Below are 25,233 nucleotides of genomic sequence, written 5' to 3'. Positions count from 1 at the left end.
TCACTGTGAACTTAGTTTTATGGCAAACAAAGCAAATCAGTGTTCTATTAAACATTCAATCATTTTATTGTTGTGCAAATTGCATTTCCACAGTTCTAATCCTATTTCTGTTGATACATTTAAGTTTTAGATGGGTAAATATTGTACAGACCTGATCTTACATGGATATCTTACATAAATATTTATCAAAACAGTAAAAAAGAAAATGTTCAAAACCCATTTAATATTCATATTGTGAATAACCTAATTAATATTACATTTTATTCATATTATCATTCTTGTTATTGATATTATTAAAGTATACAACAGACATGTACGTAATGTAGACAAGTAATATTTAGAAGAAGAAAAAATATGTAGTTTGAGTAATAAACATAATTTGAATTAGCCTATGTAACGTTACTATCTGATTCAACTGACTGTATTATGTATTATGAGAAACCAAGAAAATTCAACCCAACCCACAAACTAAAGTAAAACTCCACCCAACCCACAAACTAGTAAATGATGACATAATTTACTATCCCTTTAAATGGATGAGTTATTTTGACGATTTGCCACTAGTTGTCGCTATCCAATTTGTTTTTAGCACACATCGCTTGACCTCTTCTGCGCAAATTTTACTCACTGGAACTACTTCTCCAAGAAAGAGGTGAAATATCACTCCGCGTCACGTCCGCTCTTCTACCTGCATCACTTGTACACCACACAACTATTCACAATTCGAATTATATAATTTATAGTCCACTTTTAATATACTTGTGAAATCAACAGGCATTTGCCGTTATATCCAGCACGATAATTTACGTCATACTGCATTAAATCGGACGAGTCCAGGGGACTAGTTTACATGTAACTAGAAGCGTGGAGGGATGAGACCGTGCTCGCATCCAGTCAAGTGCGTGTTTTCCCAACTGAGATCAATGGATCTTTAGAGAGTTGTGCTTAGGTCGTGATGAAACCAAGATGGCGTGTAGTTTAGACAGGATGAACTGTGGATAGGTGACGAGGAAAGAAAACATTGGAAACAACGTGTATTTTGTGCACGCGCTCGAAACGGTCATTATAAAGAAAACGTCAACTTACACGGGACGTTCAGGAGTCAGCAGAAAAGAAGATCTCCGCGATCATCATCCCTCTAACCGACCGAGAGAGTGTGTATGTGAGTGTATGTATTTGTGTGTGTGCTGGGATGGGCTGATCGAGGAGGCCGCAGAGCCACTGCCACCCAGAGATTGACCCTCTACCGAACAATAGACCCCGTGATCACCATCATACAAGACCCCGAAAGACACAAATAATAAAACACACCGGCTCAGGCGACACCGAAGAATAAGAAGAACTCAGACCAAGTGCAAAAAAAATGTAAGACTGTGGTGTTCAAATTCAACCTGCACTGATGGCTAAATTTATATTGATTTAGCGCAAGTGTTTATGTTTTACCTGGTATAAACGATCAGATGATCCATTTAAATGTCACACATCATATACCTGCGACCCAAGACAACTAAAGTGTCTTCACCTGGTGTGCGTTTCCACAACTCAGCCATTTCTTGGGATTTAGTCCTTATGTTTGGCCCTGGCACTGGATTTATAATCTATTTAAGTCTTCATACTGTGGGACATGTTGAGGTTCGTTATACCTTTAACGTCAAATTAATCGTTTGTTGGATTTGTCGTGGCTCCGCTGACACACGGATGGTGAGGCTTTATTGTTTTGATCATTAGCCGGACAGCTAACCAGCTACTTGTATAAAAGTGCTTTCTAAGCAAATCTCAAGTACACATAATGTTCACGGATAAGTCTTAAAAGTGTCTATTCACCACATTCTTGGTCCGCTTACTATTAACAGTGAATTTAAAAGCTTTTATCAAATCTCACGCGAGTTGAGGCCGGTTAGCAGGCTAAAGCTACAGGAAATTTGGGATTATGGCTGTCTCAAACCCTGGTGAGCTGTGTACCCTAGAAAGCAGTTTTGACCGTTATGTGTGCCCTTTTTAATGTGTTTTTGTCTAATTCTAATGTCTCTTGACTAGGTAGACAGCTAACTGGGTTTTGAGAGCCACTGCCACCATTATTTTATTTCTAACTCGGCGTCTGTCACGCCATTGTCAAATACATCTATCTGATTTAATATATAAACTTTATATAATCTGAATCAAACATCATTTGAGCATGACAGGTCGAGATACTGTTGTTGTTTTTATTATATATGTTCATATTATTCATTTATTATGATTAATCCGTTAAAACGAGAAGTTAATGTCGTCATTATTAGCTTGGGAAATGAAGTGTGAACCGTTTTTGTCACGTGATCCGTTTTTGTTGTCGTTTTCATAACATGGAAGATACCAGTATAAACATAGTTTTGCAGTAAGTAGTAAATTAAAGGCCTGTGTCATATAAGGCATTTTCCTGTTTTATAAGGCACACTTCTGGTGAAAACAATGGCTGTATATATGCATAGATTATTTATGTCTTCCAGACAAGGCCTAAATGAACAATGTTTCACTCCATCCCCCATTTTGTCTGGTCTGAGATTGAGAGGAAGACAAGGTCAAAATCAGGGGATTTCTGAAGTTAGAAATGATATGATGTTTCATTAGAATAGAAATTAAGGTGAATTTCTATACATGCTTCTAGGAAATGAATTTCTGTTCTTCAGTGTACTTGTGGAAGGGTTTTTTCCTTTGTCTGCTAAACTTCCTGATTAGTTCAGTGAATGCGTACAGTTTATTGGATGCAAAACCTGTTCCGCCGTGTTTTTTACTTTAATTTGATTTATTTTGCGTTTGTGCTGGCCATATATGGATCTAGCGATGGTGTCAATATGGTGAACTCTGACTTTTAATTGTACATCAAAAGTTTTCATGGATGATAGTGTTGTTTGAAAACACGAACTAACAAACTTCTAAAAAAACGTAAATAAAAACAAGGGATCTCATTATTAAAATGATTTCAGGGTGCGTGTAAAGGGTCACATTCAGTTAAGTGTAACAGCAAGAATGATGAATATGATTGTTTTATCCAAAAAAAATCATTCTGCTTGTGTTGAAGACCAATGTGATTCGATTTGCTTTTGATTTAGAAGGTGTAGTGTTTGATTTACGTGAACTTATGCATTTTGTTTTCTTGAATTGTTTGTTTTCAGAGCGATGGATGGAGGGGAGGAGTTTGTTCCGCCGCCGGAATGTCCAGTGTTTGAACCGTCATGGGAGGAGTTTGCAGATCCACTGGGATATATCGCCAAAATCCGTCCGATAGCAGAAAAGTCTGGAATATGCAAGATTCGCCCTCCACCCGTAATCATCTCATGCTTTCTATTTTTCTTCTAATATGTGATAGTTATTTTTCGACATGTTTAAAAGGATAGTTCAGCCAAAAATGTAAATTATTATTTACTCAACCTTATGTTGTTACAAACCTGTAAGACTGACTATATTCTGAGAAGATATTTTGAAAAGCAAGTTAGAATGGAAGTCAGTGCTTAATAAAACTGTTTGGGTACCATCATTCTTTAATTCTTCATTTTTGGGTGAACAATCCCTTTATGGTTATGCCATTATGAAAATATTCACATTTTGTTAATTAAACTGACTTTTCTTTCTTTTACAGGACTGGCAGCCACCATTTGCTGTAGAGGTGGACAATTTCCATTTCACACCACGTATTCAGAGGCTCAATGAGCTCGAGGTCAGAGCTGCATCCTGTTGAACTCGTCACCCACCCGTCTTACTCCATGAAGCGTGAAGCGTGTTCTTATGTTGACTAAGCAGTGAAACACATCTGTTTTTTTTCTCAGGCTGAGACAAGAGTGAAGCTCAATTATCTGGACAGAATTGCCAAGTTCTGGGAGATCCAAGGATCCTCTCTGAAGATCCCCAACATAGAACGACGTATTCTAGATCTGTTCAGCTTGGCCAAGGTCAATACTGCATTCTTTTATGGAATTGACAGATTTGGTTAATTTAACTTGATAGGAAAACAAAATGGGAGATGGTCAACAGGACTTTAGCCTTTTATAGACTTTAAAGTAAACACATCCTAAGTATATCAAGAATCTTTAGAACAGCATAAACTGGAAAGACATAAAGGTTGGTGTTCATGAAAGTCCATAACTTACATGCTGTATGTCCTGTGTGCTAGATTGTGACAGAGGAAGGAGGTTTTGAGGCGGTGAGTAAGGAGAGACGCTGGGCACGTGTGGCACAGAAACTCGGTTATCCTCCTGGCAAAAACATTGGCTCTCTCCTGAGGTCACACTATGAGAGGATCGTCTATCCATTTGAGATGTTCCAGTCTGGAGCCAGCTTACCGGTATAATGTTTGACCCTTTTTTGGGCTGTTTTATGAACACATGCGCACATTCTGAAAAATCAAGCTATTGAAAATCATACTTTTAAAGTCATTAAAAGAAAAGTTATGACCTACATTTTGTAATTTGTCTACTGTCCAAAATTACAGTAGAGAATCACAGGAGAAAAATATGCATGTGCAAGTTTATTTGAATATGCTTAAATGTGCAGAGGAATATTTTGTGGTGCAAGTCAATGTCTTTTACAAATATAAAGCCTTAAGCAGAATATGGTTCACATAAATGTGGTCGCAGCCCTTATTATTGTGAGTGTAAGGTTGACACTTATGTGTTCTGCATATCCAGCCATGTAAACCCAGGCCGTATGACAGTGATGAGGTAGACCGGGAATACAAACCCCACTCCATTCCTCTCCGCCAATCAGTCCCGCCATCCAAGATGAGCAGTTATGGACGACGAGCCAATCGCCTTCAGCCTGAGGTGAGTGATGTTTCTGGGTTAATTTGTTGGTTAACTTTTAAATCTTTTGAAGAAAGATGTTTTAAAATTGTGCCAAAACCAACTAGTCTAATCTTGATTTTTAGTAATCTTAAGTTGCATACTGATGACCTTAACCTTTTCCTTTAATGGATGTATGATTGTCCAGGGTTTAATGGATCCATCCGAATGTGCTTTGTCTGTTTTTCTGAGATGTATGAGCGCTTTTGGATCAGCACTGACCATGCTTTCAAGGCACTTCCCAGCATGCTTTGCTCCCTGTGCTGTGAAAAAAAAAGCATTGTGTCCATCTTGCCCTCATCCCTCTCTCTTCTTTCTATCACTCTCTGCTTCTCATTTGTCATTACACTTTGTCTCTTTAAAACCATTGGCCATAACCACAAATTTTCATTACATATTAATGCAATTCTCATCCCAATAATTTCCATTGATGCAGCATTTTCCCAGCGTTTATTTTGCGGGTGTTTGGCTTTTTAATTTGCCTGCCCATTACATTAGCTTGGTCAATGGATTCATAGCATTAGCGATAATAAACTTATCTGTAGTATCAGCTGCAGACATTTTTATAGGTTTAGAGTTGAGAGAAAACCTAATGTGGTCGCCTTAATTTCTGATTCACTAAACAATTGTAATTGTTTCATGAGACTGCCGCCCATCCCTTAAATCACATGTCCCTTCTCCACTCTTAATATTTTGTCTAAAACAGTTGTACTGTTGGTTTACATCCCAGTTCAAACATGAAAAAGAACTAAAATACCCTACCAGGAAAAAGTTGGACACACTTAATTGAATTTTTCTCACAGAAATCTTTTGATGTAAAGCCCTATGCTTGAATGTTCCAAATGAGTTATGTTGACAAATAGTTATGCGTACATATGAATTTCTTTAAAAATTTTACTTATTTATTATTATTTTATAACAGGTAATTGGGACCCTGTAGAGTGCATAGAAAGTGTCAAAAAAAGTGTCCAACATTGGTACTTTTTTAATAAATATAAAATTATCCCAGGACACACACCTTATGAAGTTGGGTGAAAGAATGTCCAGAGTGTGCAGGGCTGTCAAAGAAGCTCAAATAATACATCTACTTCAACTATTTCATAAATAAGACTCTTAGACTTTCTACTATTATTTAAAAATGTCTTACTAAAGAATGTGCAGGTGTGTCCAAACTTTCCGCTGGTATACATGTAATATTTGTCATGTTATTTTAAATAAATGTTTAAGTTTGTTATTCTTTGAACAATCATGTGCAAATACAACAAATAAAGAAAACTGTTGCAACTGTATAGTTGTACAGTTTTATACATGATTTGATTTTTCCCTTAATATTCTGTCTGAAACAGTATGCCTTTGGCTTACAGTTAAATCACTTCAGACATTAAAAATACACATTTTTAATAGGTCACTATCCCCTGATTGACTCTGTCCTGTCGCACATGGTTGTTGTTTTTTCCTTCTGTCTCTCTCTGGAATCCATTTTGTTTTGGTTGTTGTCTCCCCATGCAGGGTCCAGAGGATCCAACTCACCACCCTCTTACAACTGGCTCTCAACACATCTCCTCGGTACTGCCTCGCTCTCTCTCTCTCTCGCTCCCTCTGTTCTTTCCTTTCCTCCCTATCCCTCACTTACTTTCTCTTTTGCTAATGTTCTCAAAAAAACCCTTGTTCAACCTCTTGCTGTCGTTCACGCTTAGCTGGGTGTCTAATTTCACGTAGAAGCTCTTGTTTCTCGTCTTTCAGTTCTTGCTTTTGCTCGTCTCTATGTGCGTCCTTCCCATCTTCCTCAGTGTCTGACAGTCATCTAACACATTTCACTTCACTTGTCTTGCCACACTTTTAGCAATGCTGGCTTGCTTACGTTTCCTCTTTGGTGGTGGACTGGTTGCCCCTCTTTGGGCTGCATATTACTTCTAATCTATGATATGCTATAATCTGTTGTCACTGCTGTTCTCTTAATGGCTGGTTCATATTGTGTTCATCTTGCCGCAAGTCTAAAATTAGTAGTTTTTGCTTTACAATGATACAGGTTTCAGGTACGGAACATAAAGAAACATTGTGATTGATGTGACTGATGTTAATCTGGTCGTAATGCTTACATCCATGTGCTTCTGCATACTCAAGGCATTTAGCAGTTAGGGCTGGGTGATCATTTTAAAGATTTATGAAATATTTGCTGTGGTTTTACTGGTGATGTAAAAATTAAGCAACATAATCAGTATTGCAATACCTTAGACTGTCATTAGACAAGTTTTTCCAAGTATGAGAACTTTAAGAAAGTTGTTTTTAATAGCATCTCATTTAAACTTAAAGTTGGTACATTCAGTTTTTTTTCATTAATAATTTAAATTGTTCTTTTCAATAGAGATTTAGGAATCAATTCTCAAAGATTTGTTTTGCGTTGTCGCCCAGTTTTTTGTTGCTCAAGTCCCTGTGTGGCATTTTTTTTGTTGTTAAAATTTAATTTGTTAGTTGTTTAAGTGTAAATAGCATTAAAAAAATAAACAGCAATATTAACCTACATGTTGTTTTGTTTAGGGAAAATTGGTGTATCTGCATTTATATAGATTTTGACTGGAGTTTTACTTGTATTACACGTTTAATGTACTTGGCAACAGGGGCTTTTTGGTGTTTCTCTGGTTGAATAAAGTATTTCAAATATTAGAGTATTTCACATTTTTAAATATAGAGATTTTTTGAACATAAATAAAGACATAGCTTTATTGCCCAGCCCTTTCAGCAGTCGATCATTTCATAACAGACTTTCAAAAATGCCATTCAGTATTAATTTTTTAAATTGTTAAATATTTGCTTTTTCTCTTGATAGCAGTCAAGTCTGGCACAAAACTAACTTTATGCATGTTTGCTTTTGCTTTATCAGTCTGCAGTGCTGTCTCAACCATTTTTGCTTTATATCGATAAATATGTGGTTTTCACTCAGTTTTGAATTGTAGTTTGAGCAACAAAATATTTGAAGAATTATTTAAGAAAAGTTGGGGAAAAAAGGATTATGCCGACCCTGCTGATGCTTTTCAGCAATGAGAAAAGTAGTGGAAAGTTAGTAGCCTAATAGCATGAACACTCAGGGATCCCTCATGGAAAAAGCTGTTTAGTGTAGTGGAAGTCACGTTCCATCCTAAACAAGCTTTATACTGTGGCTTTTAGTGATAAACATAGGGGTAAGAAAAACCATCCCAAGATATTTCGTCACTTCTGTCCCTGTAGTTCACTTACAGTCTTTCACTTGCATCCATTAGCCGGAGCCTACAGAGGAAGACATAGAGAAAAACCCTGAGCTGAAAAAGCTACAGATCTATGGGGCTGGACCTAAAATGATGGGGCTGGGTCTTGTACCTCGAGACAAGACACGGAAGAAAGGTTTGTGTCTGCAGTTGTCTGATACACACATTTTGGTAATCATAACATATTGTAATGGCTAAACTGCAATTTAGTCCCTAAATATATGATTTTGTTCTTTGTATATGTGCATATGCAGTAATTAAACCCTTTCTTCAGATGAACTGCCACAGACGGTAATAGTGCGGGACAGTGCTGCCTCTGCATCTGTGAAGGATGAACCAGGAGAGACGCCGGTCACAAAAGCAGACCCAGACATTCCTCCTCCACCCCCAAATCTCATCGTCAAGGAGGATGTTGATGATGACAAAAGTCACATTGGCGATCCTAATGACCCTGGCGATGAACCCTGCACTAAGATGACCATGAGACTCCGACGCAACCTCAATAACCCACAGTTTGTAAGTTTAAGAGAGGCGTGTGGACTTAAGAGTTGACTTTTTTTGTGTTCTGAGACATCTGAAACAGTAGCTACAATTACATGCTACCAAATAATCTGTTAGTAATTTGATTGATGGTTAAAGAAGATGGGACTGAGAAGTCTTGATCCAAATTAATCTGACTAAATTCTCATTCAGATGAAAAAATACCTTGTATTGCATAGGTTTACATACGTTTTACATCTTATGAAAGTACATATGTTTATGTTTACATCTTTCAAACTGGTCAGTGAAGGAGACTGAATATTTACTATATATTTGCTTAAAAAGCTTTTCTTACATATCTAAAAAGAATGTGTCATATTCCACTGACTTTATCCAGGTCTGAATGCGGTGACTAGGCTGAATTTTTGTTTGGAATACATGTAATGCACATGTAAACAAATACGTGATTCGGATTGGGGTTCATTATAAACAGGACTGAAACAGAATCTGATATCAGATTGGATTTATTCGGACTGACAAATTAGCATATGTAATCCTATGTAGTGTGTGCGAAGTATGTCATACGTAAGTCTTTTGCGTGAAGAGTAGTGATAATTTAGACCAGCAGTTCCCAACCTTTTCCAGCTCACGGTCCGCACAACCAAACATGTACGTTTCTGCAGCCCACTGCAATAATTTTAACAGACATGACTATCACGTAGGTTAGTGAATTTCGCATTTGCAGCGTTTACATGGCTGTTAGTCAATGAAGCTGTCTACACTGCACATTAAATCTCTTTACATCACGTCTATACTTTTTGTTAAAATGAGGCGATTCATGAGCTTATATAACTCAGCACTGAACAAAAACTCTGGCGTTTTGAGTGCTGAGTGGATTCTACCTTAAACACCTCTGATTAGCGTTCAAGAGATCAACAGATGTCTTTGGCTATGTTGCAAAAGCATGTTGTAAATAGAAACATTTGCGGGCGAAAGTGAAAGCGAAAAGCGAGCATGCATTGTGTGAAATGATTGCAAATGAGTGAAATGCACACAGCTTAATGTGAAGCTTATTCCGGTAAAATAATGTGTACAGCTAAACAAAAAAAAAAAAAAGTAAAGTAAAGCTAAAATAAGCTAAATAATGTAAAGCTTCATTTCACACTTGTTCTCCGCTCCTACACATGTGAAGACTAGCGCTGGGTAGTCACTACTGTATTTTCTTCGTTTAGCTTTATTTTTAGTCTTTTTGATGTCAGGCATTGCTGAAGACTTATCCTTACTTGTAGATGAAGAAACATCTGCATATGTCATTTTCAGCAACCCTGCTGTTAACCATTTATCCATGTTTAAATCTGTTGTAGCCGACAGTAACTGTATGCAGCAAAAGTGTGGTAGATAAATTGGTGATTTATTTTTAACACAACTTAAATAGTGAATACACAGTAACACTTTTGTGTAGAGATCAGCTGCAAGCTATCAATGGTCAGCTAAACAGATGTATTTAAACACACACAATACACCATCACATTATCCCTGGATAACTTTTGAATCACTGTAATGAATATAGCGTATAGTAAATGATGAATAACGAATTTATGAATTCGTTACGTTCGTGTTGTTTACATTATATGCACTTAGGCGCCTATTGCCAACAAAACAGACATTTGAAGCAGTTTTACTCACCACCTGCGGTTCCGATTAATGACTGGGACCATTACTGCTGTGACCGCTCCATCTTTCAGTTTCAAACGATCTGTAAATCCAGTGTGGAACTGGGCCTTGTTTATGAAACCATAAGCGCCGATCCTGAGGGTTCAAGCAGCCACGGAAAAACACGAGATATTCTCCATTCATTTTAACCAATAAAAAAGTGATTGCAACTATCAGTTTCTATGGCTATTTTAATAACAAATGTTGAGAGCGCATCAATGTATTGCGTGAGCACAAAAATCTCAGCTCTACTTAACGCTGGGTTCTTTGAGAAGCAAGGTTATCTTTCCCTCACAACCAAAAACACTTCTTTGGTGACATTGTTGATTTCGTTAAGTCCTGTGACCTGTGCAGCGCTGCCGACGACTTCTTTAAACCCGAACGTGCGTTGATGGGCGTGCACTTACTCTCTCGCTCTGGTCGACGTGTGCGCGCGAGCCCTTCCAAGAGAAGTGCCTGTACAAAGAATTCCGCCCCCATTTACGTCACTCAGGTCCATACTCGAAAAAAAAACCCCGAATCCTGTAAGGATTTGGAAGAGATTTTTTCGCACAGAAATACTCCGTCATTCATCCAACTTGTGTTTTGAAACTTTGGCCATGTTTAGCATGAGAATCCAACTCTTTAACAGTGTAAATAAGTCAGAATACATGAAATAGCATTATACCCCCCCTTTAACAAATCTATTATTTTTATTAATAGTAAATGGCAGCATCCCCTCTGTAATATCGTGGCAACCCACTGGGGGGCTGCAGCCCACAAGTTGAAAACCACTGATTTAGATCATTTCCAGTGTGACCTAGATGTTATTTCAAGATAAACCAATGTGTTTGATTTTGCTAACTTTAGACTAAAGAATGTTATCTTTTGCATGCACTAAATGAAATCTTCACCAGGTGGACTCGTTTGTATGTCGGATGTGTGGACGTGGGGATGAGGACGAGAAGTTGCTGCTCTGTGATGGGTGCGATGATAATTATCACACGTTCTGCCTGATACCTCCTCTCACAGACCCACCTAAGGGCAACTGGCGCTGTCCTAAATGTGTAGCAGAGGTGAGAGAGACCAGACAGAAATTTATTCTTGCTTTATTCTGGTGTGATATACAGGATATTCTGTTTTAGTCAATTGCATATGTTTGTGGAGCTTTTAAGTGACTGTTGAGTTATTTTTTGCTGCTTATTGTTCTTGGTATAGCGATCAACTTTAAATGTGTGTTTTCTCTGTGTAGGAGTGTAAAAAGCCAGCAGAGGCGTTTGGTTTTGAGCAGGCCACGCGAGAGTATACGTTACAGAGCTTTGGTGAGATGGCCGACACTTTTAAAGCTGACTACTTCAACATGCCTGTCCATGTGAGTGTTTTTTCCTCCCTTTACTCGATATTGAGACACCACAGACACTTAATGCACAAGTATGAGTCATTTTATTGACACTAAATTGGTCCTTTACTCATTTGTGTGTGTTTTTTTTTTTTTTTTTTATATAGATGGTTCCTACAGAGCTGGTTGAAAAGGAGTTTTGGCGGTTGGTTAGTAGTATTGAAGAGGACGTAACTGTAGAATATGGTGCAGACATTCACTCGAAAGAATTTGGTAGTGGTTTTCCCGTTAACAACGGCAAGAGACACTTATCAGATGAGGAAGAGGTTTGTTATTGTTCCCCCCTCTTTTCATTTTTCCATGTTTTTAGTCAAGAAGAGCAAATTAAGCTCTCCACCCTGTTCCTATTGCAGGAATATGCCCGGAGCGGCTGGAATCTGAACGTTATGCCAGTGTTGGAGCAGTCAGTATTGTGCCACATTAATGCAGATATCTCGGGCATGAAGGTGCCATGGCTGTATGTGGGCATGGTTTTCTCCGCTTTCTGCTGGCACATAGAGGACCACTGGAGTTACTCTATCAACTATTTACACTGGTAATGCACAAAGAGGCTTTATGTAATATACTATGTCACATCTTTTGGCTCCTACAATGGAGAAGCTCTGGTAAATGTACACGGTTTCATAAACACTTTAATATTATACACTACTGTTTGAATGTTTGACATCAATAAGATTTTTTTTTTTTTTTTTTTTTTTTATTTCTATTTCAAATAATGCTGTTCTTTTGTACTTTTCTAATTAACAAAGAATCCTAAAAAAAAGTATTGGTTTCCTCAGAAATATTAAGTAGCAGTAGCTGTTTTCAACATTGATAATAAGAAATGTTTCTTGAGCACCAAAGCAGCATATTAGAATGATTTCTGAAGGGTCGTGTGACACTAAAGACTGCTGAAAATGCAGCTTTGCTGTCACAGGAATAAATTACATTTTAAAATGTGAAATAGAAAACCGTTATTTTAAATTGTAATAATATTTGACTATCACTTTTTTAACAACAAATATTTGCTTTATTTGCTTTTGTCAGTCCTTTAGTTTATTTGAACTTTATTTGATTTTCCTGAAATATCTTGCACTACTTTGACTTCTTTGTCTTCTATTTCAGTAGTAAAATTTGTTGGGAAAGCACGTGTTTAGTGACCACATCGTTTGTGTAATGTAAATGCTTTCTGATGCACCTCGAACAACATTGAAAAATGTTGGTTTTGGTTTCTCTGTTTTAGGGGTGAGCCCAAAACATGGTATGGTGTGCCATCATCAGCTGCAGAGAAGTTAGAGGAGGTGATGAAGAAACTCACACCTGAGCTCTTCGAGTTCCAGCCAGACCTGCTTCACCAGCTAGTCACCATCATGAACCCAAATATACTCATGAATCACGGAGTGCCGGTTTGTAACACAAACACTCACACAAACTCATTATCATTAGTGTATTTAAGGTAATGAGGCTGTATCATTAAGCCACTACTAATTTAAGAATGTGTCACGAGGCCTGAAGAAACTATGAAATTCTATAAAATTGCTTTTTGGTAAATTAATTTGTCTTTTACTGCTGCTTCCTGATGGCCTGTCAGTATATACAATATATGTACAATATATATGATATATATATATATAATGTTCACACAAAAATTTGTGTGTTCTGTGTGAAGAGTTTTGTTGGTGGTGTCATTGATGTGTCATGCTTTGTGTGAACGGGCCTTCAAAACACTGATCTCAATTCATTGTTTTCGGTCAGGCAAAAGACCTGGCGCGTAGACCTGGAGGGCAAAACATCCATACAACTGCAGCACAAGCCTGTCAATTTTCCATCACTAAAAATAGCGTTTTCCTTAACATGGAAAACACTTGAAGTGCCTTAATGTACCAAAACAGCTTATTGATGATGCGTACTATATACAAGTGAACAGATGAACACTAAATGGTTGAGGTTTTTCTTTATAATGGTTTTCTATGGACGCTTAATGAGAAACACTGCATTGTTTATATTCTGTGTTCATAGTATGCATCATTAATAAGGTGTATATTGAGTTTGGTCTTTTAATATCACTGTCTTACTACATTAATACTTAGTACAAACCCGGTAAAAATAACTTGTGGGCAATGGAGAAAAACCTTTTCCCTCCAGGTGGTCGTTCCTATAAGGGTGTGACATCATGTGAAAACTATAAATTAGTCATAATTTGTCTTTTGACTGACAGGTGGTTCGGACCAATCAGTGTGCTGGGGAGTTCGTCATCACTTTTCCACGAGCTTATCACAGCGGTTTCAATCAGGGATATAACTTTGCCGAAGCAGTCAACTTCTGCACTGCAGACTGGGTAAAGAAATACAGCACACATAAATGCACCTTGATTTAGATCTTTGAGGAACTAATTTTTAAATATACTTTACCTGTTCTGAGTTACTGAGGCTGTTGCTCTTCCTGTCTCTGTGCTAGCTGCCCACTGGGCGCTCTTGTATCGAGCATTACCGGCGGCTGAGACGCTACTGTGTGTTCTCTCATGAGGAACTCACCTGCAAGATGGCGGCCTGCCCGGAGAAGCTGGATCTAAACCTGGCAGCCGCCACACACAGGGAGATGTTCATCATTGTACAGGAGGAGAGGAAACTACGTAAAAGCCTGCTGGAAAGGGTAAAGCCCTGACTTTTTTTTTTTTTTTTACACATTTACTAGTGTGTGCACACACTGGAATGCACAGCCTTGCAAAGTATTTTGTTATTTTGTATTTTGTTACAATGCTCAAAAACAACCTGCATTGTTTATAATTAACCTACCCAAAATGCTCAGTAGGTATCTTGCTAGGTTTTGAATCAGACCAAAAGTCATGCTGATTTAGTACACCTAACGGCTGCAAACAAACAAATACTTTAAGTTGCTGGCCTTTTAAAAGCTGACCATGCATTTTTGTATTGTGGTATCATCTCTCAGGGCATAAAGGAAGCTGAAAGGGAGGCCTTCGAGTTACTGCCTGATGATGAAAGGCAGTGTGACAAATGTAAGACCACCTGCTTCCTCTCGGCCCTGGCATGTTCGAACTGTCCAGAGCGCCTTGTTTGCCTCTACCATGCACAGGACCTTTGCTCTTGCCCCAGTGAAAAACTCTACCTCAGGTAAACCAGTACTCTGCCTGTCTGTGAGTTCTTGGTTACAGATGTGTTTTGCAGGAAGTGTCTTATGTGCTCTCTGTACCTCCTCTCTGAAGGTATCGCTATACTCTGGATGAACTCTTGGCCATGTTGCATCGGCTGAAAGTTCGCGCTGAGTCTTTTGACTCATGGGCCAACCGAGTGAAGGAAGCCCTAGAACAGGAAGAAGGCAACAAAATAGGTAACTGCATTTTCTTTGACAACTGCATTTGTGAATAGTTCTTATTAGTCCTTCTGAGAATGTGCAAAACAATGCAATGGTCAAAGTCCATACAAAAAAAAACAAAAAAAATCAGTATGTCAAACCATCTATTAGACAGATTAGTGGTTCTCAACCAGCGGCCTGGAGAATGTCCAAGGGGGCCTCAAGAAGACTTAAAATGAGACGACAAAAGCTAAAACAAGCTAAAACAACTAAAAATCAAGATATATCTTTAATTCACCCCCTCAACAATGGTTTGTTTGTTTGTTTGTTTTCTTTAAAGAACCAGGGCCTTGGAAAACCTGGATATATGATTAAAAGTGTGATTTCTAGACTTAAAGTCATGTAAATTAACAATCTTCAAACACTATGGTCATATTTATAACGAACAACTTTTTTTTTTTTTTTCTAGTTATGTCAACTTTTTTTAGTTATGTAAGATCTTTTTGATGAAATCTGAGAGCTTTCTGTCCCTCCATAGACAGCTACGCAACTGACCTGTTGACACTTCAAATGTGAATAAAAGCCTAAATTCAGTCTAAACCGCTCAATTCATATGGATTAATTTTACGATCTCTTTATGAACTTTTTGAAGCGTCAAAGTGGTAGTCGCATAGCTGTCTATGGAGGGACAGAAAGCTCAGATTTCATCAAAAAGATCTTCATTTGTGTTCTGAAGATGAACAAAAGTCTTACTAGGATTTTTTTTTTTTTTTTTTTTTTATTATTATTATTATTTTATTTTATTTATTTATTTATTTATTTTAAATTCAGATTTACTCAGTTTCTGCCTGGAAAAGTCATTTGGTTAAAAAAAAAAAAAAAAAAGGCGGAACCCTGAAGCACATTCAACTCTTAAAACTTCTTAAACTTAATGTACAGAAACTAGGAGTGTCCATTGTTGTGGAATAAAGTTTGATAACCACTAACTATGACTGATCTTCTTACATCCATCTAAAACCCAAATTCATTCTTCTCTTTTCAGACATTAAAGATCTGGAGGTTCTGAAAGAAGAGGCAGCTGACAAGAAGTTCCCCAATAATGAGCTGCTCCAGCGCCTCAACACAGTTCTCACAGACATAAGCAAGTGTGAGAGCAGGAGCACAGAGCTCCTTAGCAACAGCCAGAGCAGTAGAATGAGTCTGGAGGAGCTGAGGACTTTGGTGGACACCATGCAGAACCTACCATGTGTTATGACACAGCAGGAGGAAGTGCAGGTAAGGAGGAGGGAAAATAGGCCAAAGACGTGTTACATAAAATGTTGGCGGGGCCCTCCGTCCTCCTAAGCTCAGACGGTTCGGTGTCCCCGTCCCAACCCCCCCTTTCTCCCCATCTGGGAGAGGCCTCCCGTCTTCCCTGATCGGGGGAGGGCGGCGCCACGTCGCGTCGAGATCTAGCGAACGACATTAGGTGTCAGCAGTGTGCATCAGCCATCTGTTTAAAAGTCTAACCACCATCTCTTCTTTTCCAGGCGGTATTGCAGAAGATAGAGGAGTTTGATTCCCGTGCTCAGGCTCTGGTTGACAGCACCAAGGGCGAGTGGAAGCAGGACTCTCCTCTGCCCGCGGCCTCCGAGATCCAGGCCCTGCTGGAGGAGGGAGCATCGCTGCCCGTTATTGCCCCGGCATGTGAGCTCCTGAGCGGGCTGCAGGAGCAGGGTCGCTGGCTGGGAGAGGTCAGGCGAACATTAGGGCCAGAGGGGAGCGAGGTGACTCTAGCTGTGCTGAGGAACTTAATGGAGGCAGGTTGTAACGTACCACAGAGCATATCAGTGGAGACTGCTATGGCTGAACTGCAAGAGCTACTGACTATAGCCGAGCGCTGGGAGGAGAAGGCACAGATCTGTCTGGAAGACAGGTGAGCTGGTTCAAGAGAAGGGTGGAATATGTCACCACACCAATGAAGCCTCCATTTTCATCTCTCAATTGTCTCTTACGAGCAGGCAGAAACACCATTTGTCAACACTGGAGGCTATTGTGAACGAGGCTCAGCTAATACCAGTGCAGCTGCCTAACATCCTGTCCCTGCAGGCCTGCTTGAGCCGAGCTCGCGCTTGGGTCACGGATCTAGAGGAAATTCAGGTAATTATTTAGCCAGTTATGATAAACTGCGGACCAAGGTGGTTGTGGCCCAAGTTTGAATGTGTTTTCTGTCTCTAATCTCTGGCGGAGAAGAACGGTGAGCACTACCCGTGTCTGGATGACTTGGAAGGTTTGGTGGCCATTGGGCGGGACCTGCCAGTGAAGATGGAGGAGCTGAAGCAGCTGGAGCTGCAGGTGGCCAGCGCTCACTCATGGAGAGAGAAAGCCAGCAAAACCTTCCTGAAGAAGAACAGCCAGCACAGTCTGCTGGAGGTGAACACGCTGATGCTTTCTAAAGGCCCTCATATATTCATGGCAAAGTTCTTTTCGTTCCTCGCTTAGGGGTGAAAAGCAGTTTGAAATGCCTGAGAAGTGGTATTCTTTTAGCGAACACCTCGATGCCACCCGCGCTGCTGGGAACGACATTTGGATGAATGTGTAAATTTGTGACCCTGGACCATAAAACCAGTCATAAGGGTCAAGTTTTTGAAATTGAGATTTATACATCATCTGAAAGCTGATTAAATAAGCTTTCCATTTATGTGTGGTTTGTTAGGACAATATTTGGCTGAGATACAACTATTTGAAAATCTGGAATCATGAGGGTGCAATCAAAATATTGAGAAAATCACCTTTAAAGTTGTCCAAATTAAGTCCTTAGCACTCACAAAAATACATTTTTGATATTTATGGTAGGAAATGTACAAAATATCTTCATGGACCATGATCTTTACTTAATATCCACTGTATTCACCCATACAGTGTATTGTTGGCTATTGCAACAAAGATACCCGTGTGACTTGACTGGTTTTGTGGTCCAGGGTCACATTTGTGCTGAGTACCTTCCATTCAATCGCAAAATAAACATTTAATAAAAATGACAGTGAGAAAATGGCTGTTAAGAAGGCATCTGATCATAGCGTTGTGGATATGTTTGCATCATCACTGCAAATTTGGCACTCCAGTCAAGTCATGCCATGTTTATTTATTCAGCAATTTATACAATAGATTGCTTTAAAAGGTTAGTTCACCCAAAAGTTAAAATTCTGTCATTAATTACTCACCCTCATATCGTTCCAAACTCGTAAGACATTTGCTCATCTTCGGAACATAAATGAAGATCTTTTTAATGAAATCTGAGAGCTTTCTGTCCCTCCATTGACAGCCTACGCAACTACCAATTTCAAGCCCCAGAAAGGTAGTAAAAACATCATTTAAGTAATCCATATGACTCCAGTGGTTTCACCTCAATTTTATGAAGCATCGCGTGTGCTTGGATTGCGCAAAAAAACCCCCACACATTTTACAACTTAATTTATTTACAAAATATTAATCTCCAATGCACGTTCCCTCAACAACATCTGCTCTCGCGTTTGCACAACACGCATGCGTCACATACAGTATCTTAATTTGCATTCGAAGATGAACGATATAGTCTTACGGGTTTGGAATGACATGAGGGTGAGTAATTAATGGCAGAATTTTCATTTTTGGGTGAACTAACCCTTTAAAGTAACAGCTTTACAGTATTAAACACAAAAAAACATTGTCAGTGCTGCATTCAATTTCTACTATAAAGCAGTTCTCCAGTGTGTTAATATTTTTATTGACGGGCGTCTGACCTCAACGGACTAAACAGAATAAATAAACTGTAGATTTCCACGTCAAAGAAAGTGGAAACCCAGAGCACACCTACCTGTTATGTAATTTCCATGGACCAATAGTAGTGCTAAAACGTTTACCAGCCTGGAGCAAACTTTTCTGTAAAGGTTGCTTTGACAAACTGAAACAAACTTTGTTTTGGATTGATTTTCTTCAAAATGACTTCACACCAATTCTTTCTTCAATTTTGCTTGAAGTAAAAAAGTCAGTATTTTATTAAATAGTCAGTATTTAGTTTTACCTGACCATGTTTTACCCCACCCAACACCCCACCTTTGTGCAGGTTTTGTGCCCATGTGTTGAGAAGAGCAAGAAGAGGGAGGAGAACTCTTTGGGTACTGAAGCAGATTCTGATGTCAATGTATTAGGCCTCACTGCTCAGGACCTTCGAGACCCAGGAGCTATCGTGAGTTACTGTTTACACATAACTGTTTTAATCCTTTTGAGTGTGTTCATACATCAGACTACCAGTTAGTCTGACTCCGTGTATGGCAAACATTCTGTTCTAAAACCTAGTGAGCTGGCTACAGAGGTAGTATTTTAAGGCATCATAAGTATGCTTCAGATGCAATGGTTATTCTAAAAGGTAAGCAACTTAACTGTGCTGCCTCCAAGATGCCTCGTTTGGCAATAATTTAAGACAAAGTGTGTATACTTTCAGATCTAGGATGCTGAGGCCGCTCACTAGGTTTTGAAACACAGCCCTAGATTTTTTTTTTTTTTTTTTTTTTTTTCTCAATCGCATTGTAAGTTGATTAGGTTTCGCATATATATCTGACTTGTGTTATCAATATCAGGTGATGGCATTCAAAGAGGGGGAGCGTCTGGAGAAAGAGGCCCTTCTTCGCCTTCAGCAGGTTAATTTAACAAAACCCGGTGTGGAAAAAGGAGCAAGCGGTGACCAGAACGGCATCAAGATGGAAAGGAAACAGAGTGACTCTATGGAGACAGACACGCCCCTCAACTCAGACAGTCCCGTACTGCTGAATGGTGGCCCCACCCCTTCCCTCAACCCTAGCCAATCAGTATGCGTGTGCAGTGGTCCGCCCCGCCCCTTGCTTCATCGGTGCCATCTGTGCAAAGACTGGTTCCACGGAGGTTGTGTGCCCTTTCCACCACTGCTGGGCTCCTCCGACACACATCTTTCAAAGCCCCTCTGCTGGTGGGACTGGAATACACGTTTCCTCTGTCCGCGGTGCCAACGATCCCGGCGGCCACGGCTAGAAACCATTCTAGCCCTGCTGGTGGCACTGCAGAGGTTACCTGTACGCCTGCCAGAGGGAGAGGCGTTACAGTGTCTTACAGAGAGAGCCATTAACTGGCAGGGTCGAGCCAAACAGGCACTAGACGCTCCAGAATTACAGAGGGCGCTAGAGAGATTGCAACAAGTGAAGGAGGAAATGGTCAGTATAAAAGAGGAAGAACCAGTGGAGAAAAAGAAATGGAACGGGGATACTGTAATTGTGCTGTCTGACTCAGAGGAAACAGAAGATGGTGTTATCGATCTGACGGAGGAAGTGAACTCGCCAAAAAAGAGTGAAGAGAAGGCTGCTAATGGTACACCGGTAAGGAAGTACAGTTGTAACATTTAAGAAATCAAACAAATGTAAAAACACAAACATATTTGTAAAATGTCTTTTTCGTCTTCCTGTCCAGTCTGGCTGTGAGAATGGAATTGCCAGAAAGTCAAGCACTCATGACTTTACAGGTTTGTTTGTTTGTTTACTAGCCTCCCTGATATGAATAATCAAGCTGCTTAAATTTATTTTTAACCCATTGGTTCTTCTCTCTTGTTAGGGGTGGAGTCTCTGTTGTCACTAGTGCCATGTCTTAAAGGGCCGGTGATCGAACTGAGCACATCCACCAGAGCACAGCTGGAGGAGCTTCAGCTAGAAGGAGACCTGCTGGAGGTCACGCTTGACCAGACACACACCATTTATAGGATCCTACAGGCGGCATCACAGCCGCCCCATGATGCCCTGCACACGCTCATACAGGTGAGAGAGGAGAGTTTCAGATCACCAGATTTATGCTGTAAAGACCATTTTTGTTACATTTGTAAGCAGTGAATGTAATATCACTAATTGAAATCAAATTACCACATTTCGGGATGAACACTTCTGCTTAATATACCGTGATAGTTATTTGCATCAGGCAGCAGCTTTCCTTTTTTCTTTACCATTTCCTTTTCTTTTCCATTTCATTTCCCTTTCCATTCATTATTTTCATTTTCATTTCTTTGCCCTTTCATCTTTTCCTTTGTCTTTTTTCCTTCCATTCTTTTTGTCCTTTATTATCCCTGTCATTTCTTTATTTCTGTTTCTTTTCTTATTCTTTTCCTATTCATTTCTTTTTTCTTTCCCCTTTTCTTACCTTTACATTTTATTTCCACTTCCAGTCTTTTTCTATTCTTTTCATTTCATTTTCTATTTAATTGCACTACCTTTTTCATTAATTTCCTTTTCCTGTCCAATTCACTTCACTTTCCTTTCCTTTCATTCCCATTTCTTTTTCCTCCTCCTCTTATTCCTTTCATTTCATTTTTCTGGGGCTGTATTCACAAAACATTTTGTCTTACCACTAAGAGTTCTCCTAAATGGCAGTAAAAGTTCTTATCTAAGAGTTTTCTCTTAACCTATTCACAAAGCTGCGACCAACTTTTACTAAGGAATAGAGAGAAGTCTTAAGCTAAGAGAGAGGGCAGGGTTGACCTCGTTGCTATGGATGATGTCAAGTAGCTTACTAACTATGCACACAGTGATTGGCTGATGGGGGAGGAGTCATAGAAATCATGTAGAATGAGGTATCATGTTGCTATATTCAAATAAAGGTTTTAAAATGTACGCTAACTAAACTAGTATATGTTCAGCTAATTGTCAACCTCTCACATGTCTGCATGATGCATCTCAAGAGATTGCAGAATTCAAGTGATAAATGATGTTTTATAAACAAAGTTTTGGAGGAGCGCGTTCAAATGGTCTATCTAATCAGCCCGAGAGGAGGTATATATACACAGGTGAGAGCCGACTTACATAGTTACCTCGACAGTTTTCTGCATCCTTCTGCCACCCCATTCCTCACTCTCAGCTGGGAATACAGGGGAGAACTCTGGGTTTTGGGCTAAATTCCAAGCTCGGAGGCCTCGACCCCCTTGGACAGCACGCCAAATACGCTTATTATATATATTTTTTACTCTATCATTCATATTCAATCATTTGTAAGTGTAAACTCGTGAAAACAACTGCCACAGGTAATCAGACATTTATTTATTGAAGATATATTTTTTTAGCGTTTTACCGTAGATTCAAGTCTATCAATCAAAATACGTGTTGCATTTATGAAGAAAAAGTTCAGCACCTGTCTCAGCAATAGTGTACAGTGTCTTTGGGTTGATTGCTGAGGCGTATTGGGAGCAAAGGCCATTAGGATTGTTTGTGATTTGGTCTTTGTGACTTAGGAGTCCTCTTGACTACTCCTTACTGTGCATTCACACCGCCGTCGGTGAGAGTGTCAAAGTGACAGGAAGTCATTCATTTTCAATGTGAGCCGGCGAGAGCGGCGCAGCCCGTCTTGGACGGTGAGAGCGTCGAGGAGAGTTGAAGTCAGGTCAACTTTATGGTAATGAGCTATGACGTGGTTCATCGGCAACCAATCGGAATGTAGAGGTCCTCCCTTGAGAGGATTCCGATTGGTTGCCACAACTTGTCATTTACTTTGACCCTCCCGCCCGGCGGCGGTTTGAACGCACAGTACAGCGTTGTTGGCAGGGCAGCCAAGCCGAATTTTGACGCTCTTGCCAGCGGCGGTGTGAACGCATGGTAATGTTTCACAGATTTAGGAGTTAGTTTTAATGTTAAAATTCTTTGTGAAATACAACAAAAATTTTGGAGTGCTAAATTTAGGACTGACACACCCATTTTTTTTTTTATAAAAGAGTTTCTCCTAAATCAGCAAGTTAGGAGCTACTTTTAGCCTAAAGATGTTTTGTGAATACAGCCCCTTTATATTTTTCATATATATCATTTTCATAATCTTACAATTTGTTTTCTTTTCTTTCATTGTTTTCTTTTGTTCCTTGTCTTATTTCCTTTTCCCTTTCTTTTTCCTGTCCCATTTCTTTTATTTCTTTCCCCCTTTGTTTCCTTATTTATTTTCCTGCCCTGTTTTATTCTTTTACTTTTATTTTCTTTTCCTGACCTGTGGCCAGTTTCATGAACTGATTAGACTAAACCTAAAAAAGTTATGACCAGTCTTGAAGAACAAATTATATTACTAACTTTTAAGTCGGTTACATAAAAAAGCTAGACTGGTCTAATTTGAATCCAAAAAGAATGACAAATTAGCAGTTAGCCAAGGCATTATCTGTCTAACTAGTTCTTAAGACAGTCTTAACATAGTGGCTATGTTTATTCAACTGGCCCCTGAACTTTTAATGATATCAGACCTTGTCCTAACATTGTCACCTACTTGAACCGTTAGCATTTCTGCTTAGACAAAGTTGATTTGCATTTTTCTGTTCATTTTTCTGAGGTCATGTGACATGTTTTGTGAAGGCTGTGTGTTTGAAAGCGCTGTTGTCCATATTGACAAATATATTTAATTCCAGTTACCTTGCCATACTTATGCAGGAAACACTGCATGATTGTAGCCCTGTTTTTCACTCCCCGACAGTTTCGTGAAAATAGCAGACATATTCCCGAAATTAGAGGCAAATTGTTGCTTGTTCATGGGAGTGACAGTCGCATAGTGTGTATGATTGATCAAAGACAAGTTCTGAGAGATGCACTGATGCCCATGGGATATTTAGTGACTCAGAGTCATGCAGTGTGAAATGTGTTTTGACTGGAAATTACATCGGCGATGGCCTACAGCCAATGAGAGCAGAAGATGGAGGGTAAGTTTAGTGGGAGGAGTCTTTTTTTTTTAAATTATTATTAGTCACTGCAAATCGGCACAACTTGGATCACGAGCTTCTTATTTGCATCATTTTAACAAAAAGAAATCCAGTCTTGCGCGTGATCTTACATTATTTCCTGTATCAATTTTCACATGTTTGTTTATGAAACGTAGACCAGACTGGGTGGTACCCCAGACAGTTGTGTAGTGTGAGAAGAACAGCGACCCGCCGACTTTGAAAAATCATGCAGTGTACCTGGCATTAAGCAACACTATATAACTACCAGTTGAATTCACTATTGTAGATATTTGTAAATCATCATGTTCAAGCTGCTCAAGGCACTGTTTTCTATTTTCTGTCTTAATTCAAAAATGTTTCTTTTTTGTTGCCATTTTTGGGCCCTCATAATCAGACTTGACTTTTTTTGTGTGAATCAGATTGAACTGCAGGAGCAGAGAAGCTCAGGTCGTGGCAACAAGTCAAAAGACTCCAAGAGGAAGAGAAAGAGCCAGAAAACTGAAGGCGGGCCTAAATCCACAGAGGCTTCGGAATGCAAGAAGACGAAACCTGTCAGTCTCACACCCCCCTCAGATCCACACAGAGGTACCCACTCAAAATTGAACTGGTCTCAAGCTCACGCTTTATTCATGAGAACTGTCAGAAACAAACAGACTTGCTCTTCTCTTGCAGATCTTGTGATGTTTTCCTGAAGCTGTGGAGGGGCAGATGGCGATTGAGAGGAGAACCACAGAGACAGAAAAACGCAGGGCTCAGGCTCATTTCCCCACATAATAAGCTCACATTAATTCTTCTTTTCAACCCATCAAATGGACGCTCCCCACCCTACTAACCACTGCACTTTTTTTCCTGTTTCTTCCCATTTGCCTCTGTTCACACCCCTCATCCTGAACAGTTCACTGATGCAGGCCGCAGATCTCCGTTCCCTTAGAGGAGGGATAAAATGGGATTTGCCCTGCAGTTAAGCTGTCTTTACAATATAGATGTACCAAACTGTTCTTAACGCAAATGCCGTGTGCTGCATAATACGACTTGTCCAGGTATTCACACACACACTTGACGGCCAGGCAGAGGGGCGTTTAGCAGGGGACTGGTATTGCTGCCACAACGACACCTGTATTCTTTTTGTACCGAGTCCCACATTTTGTCATGGAGACTCGACATTGTGAATAAACTAGTACAATATTTTGAAAGTGTGATGGAAAAAACAAAGGCATTTACGTTCTGGTGCTACTTTCCTAAGATAGGTTACTGCATAGTCCTTTCTCTCTTTTCCTCTTCCTCTGAGTTTTACTGTCTTCATTGTCATTTCCTTTCAGTGATACTGTTGACTCTTTTAAGCTACCTGCTCTCTACCCCTCTTCCTCTCCACAGAACTGTACAAATCTCACTTTAACTCCCTTTATTTCCATCTTATTTTGTTGCTGGGGTTCTAATAATTCTATTATTATTATATTATTATTATTGGTATTGCTATTGCAGACACGCATTGTCGTGAGTTTGTGTATAAACATTTTCATTTAAATGTTGCCTTTGTTTCTTTTCACTCTTGTTAGAAAATAAAAGTTTAGAATTGTTTTAGGAATCTGTTTTATGATT

General features: G+C 39.4%; 1 protein-coding gene across 6 annotated transcripts; it reads left to right on the top strand.

The window, feature by feature from the left end:
- Nucleotides 1-934: 934 nt before the first annotated feature.
- Nucleotides 935-25,219, top strand: LOC127517301 (lysine-specific demethylase 5C-like). 6 transcript variants are annotated; one of them, XM_051902728.1, is made up of 28 exons: nucleotides 1,610-1,632; nucleotides 3,153-3,303; nucleotides 3,617-3,694; nucleotides 3,804-3,926; nucleotides 4,148-4,318; nucleotides 4,662-4,796; nucleotides 6,324-6,380; nucleotides 8,072-8,192; nucleotides 8,331-8,572; nucleotides 11,146-11,304; nucleotides 11,481-11,600; nucleotides 11,735-11,893; nucleotides 11,981-12,162; nucleotides 12,850-13,012; nucleotides 13,825-13,944; nucleotides 14,064-14,258; nucleotides 14,556-14,737; nucleotides 14,830-14,954; nucleotides 15,961-16,193; nucleotides 16,448-16,833; nucleotides 16,919-17,057; nucleotides 17,151-17,330; nucleotides 19,003-19,125; nucleotides 19,517-20,284; nucleotides 20,376-20,427; nucleotides 20,517-20,716; nucleotides 24,054-24,219; nucleotides 24,307-25,219. In XM_051902728.1, exons 1-28 carry the CDS (start codon nucleotides 1,625-1,627, stop codon nucleotides 24,324-24,326), a joined length of 4,758 nt encoding a protein of 1,585 aa, XP_051758688.1. In that variant the 5' UTR covers nucleotides 1,610-1,624; the 3' UTR covers nucleotides 24,327-25,219. The 6 variants fall into 6 exon arrangements, with proteins under 6 accessions (XP_051758684.1, XP_051758686.1, XP_051758688.1 ...); XM_051902724.1 differs by lacking the exon at nucleotides 1,610-1,632 and adding an exon at nucleotides 935-1,365 and having other exon boundaries at nucleotides 11,735-12,162; XM_051902726.1 differs by having other exon boundaries at nucleotides 1,557-1,701; nucleotides 11,735-12,162.
- Nucleotides 25,220-25,233: the final 14 nt, after the last annotated feature.

This window comes from Ctenopharyngodon idella, chromosome 8 (genome assembly GCF_019924925.1).
Source record: "Ctenopharyngodon idella isolate HZGC_01 chromosome 8, HZGC01, whole genome shotgun sequence".
In the NCBI taxonomy this organism is placed as follows: Eukaryota; Metazoa; Chordata; class Actinopteri; order Cypriniformes; family Xenocyprididae; genus Ctenopharyngodon; species Ctenopharyngodon idella.
The sequence above is the reverse complement of the archived record's forward strand: the minus strand, read 5'-3'. Positions and strand labels throughout refer to the sequence as shown.

Bases quoted from the DNA above. Each gene is read 5' to 3' on its own strand.
- LOC127517301 (XM_051902723.1), top strand. The intron at 3,927-4,147 runs GTCAATACTGCA...CCTGTGTGCTAG, and splicing joins ATCTGTTCAGCTTGGCCAAG to ATTGTGACAGAGGAAGGAGG. The intron at 17,058-17,150 runs GTAATTATTTAG...CTGGCGGAGAAG, and splicing joins CGGATCTAGAGGAAATTCAG to AACGGTGAGCACTACCCGTG.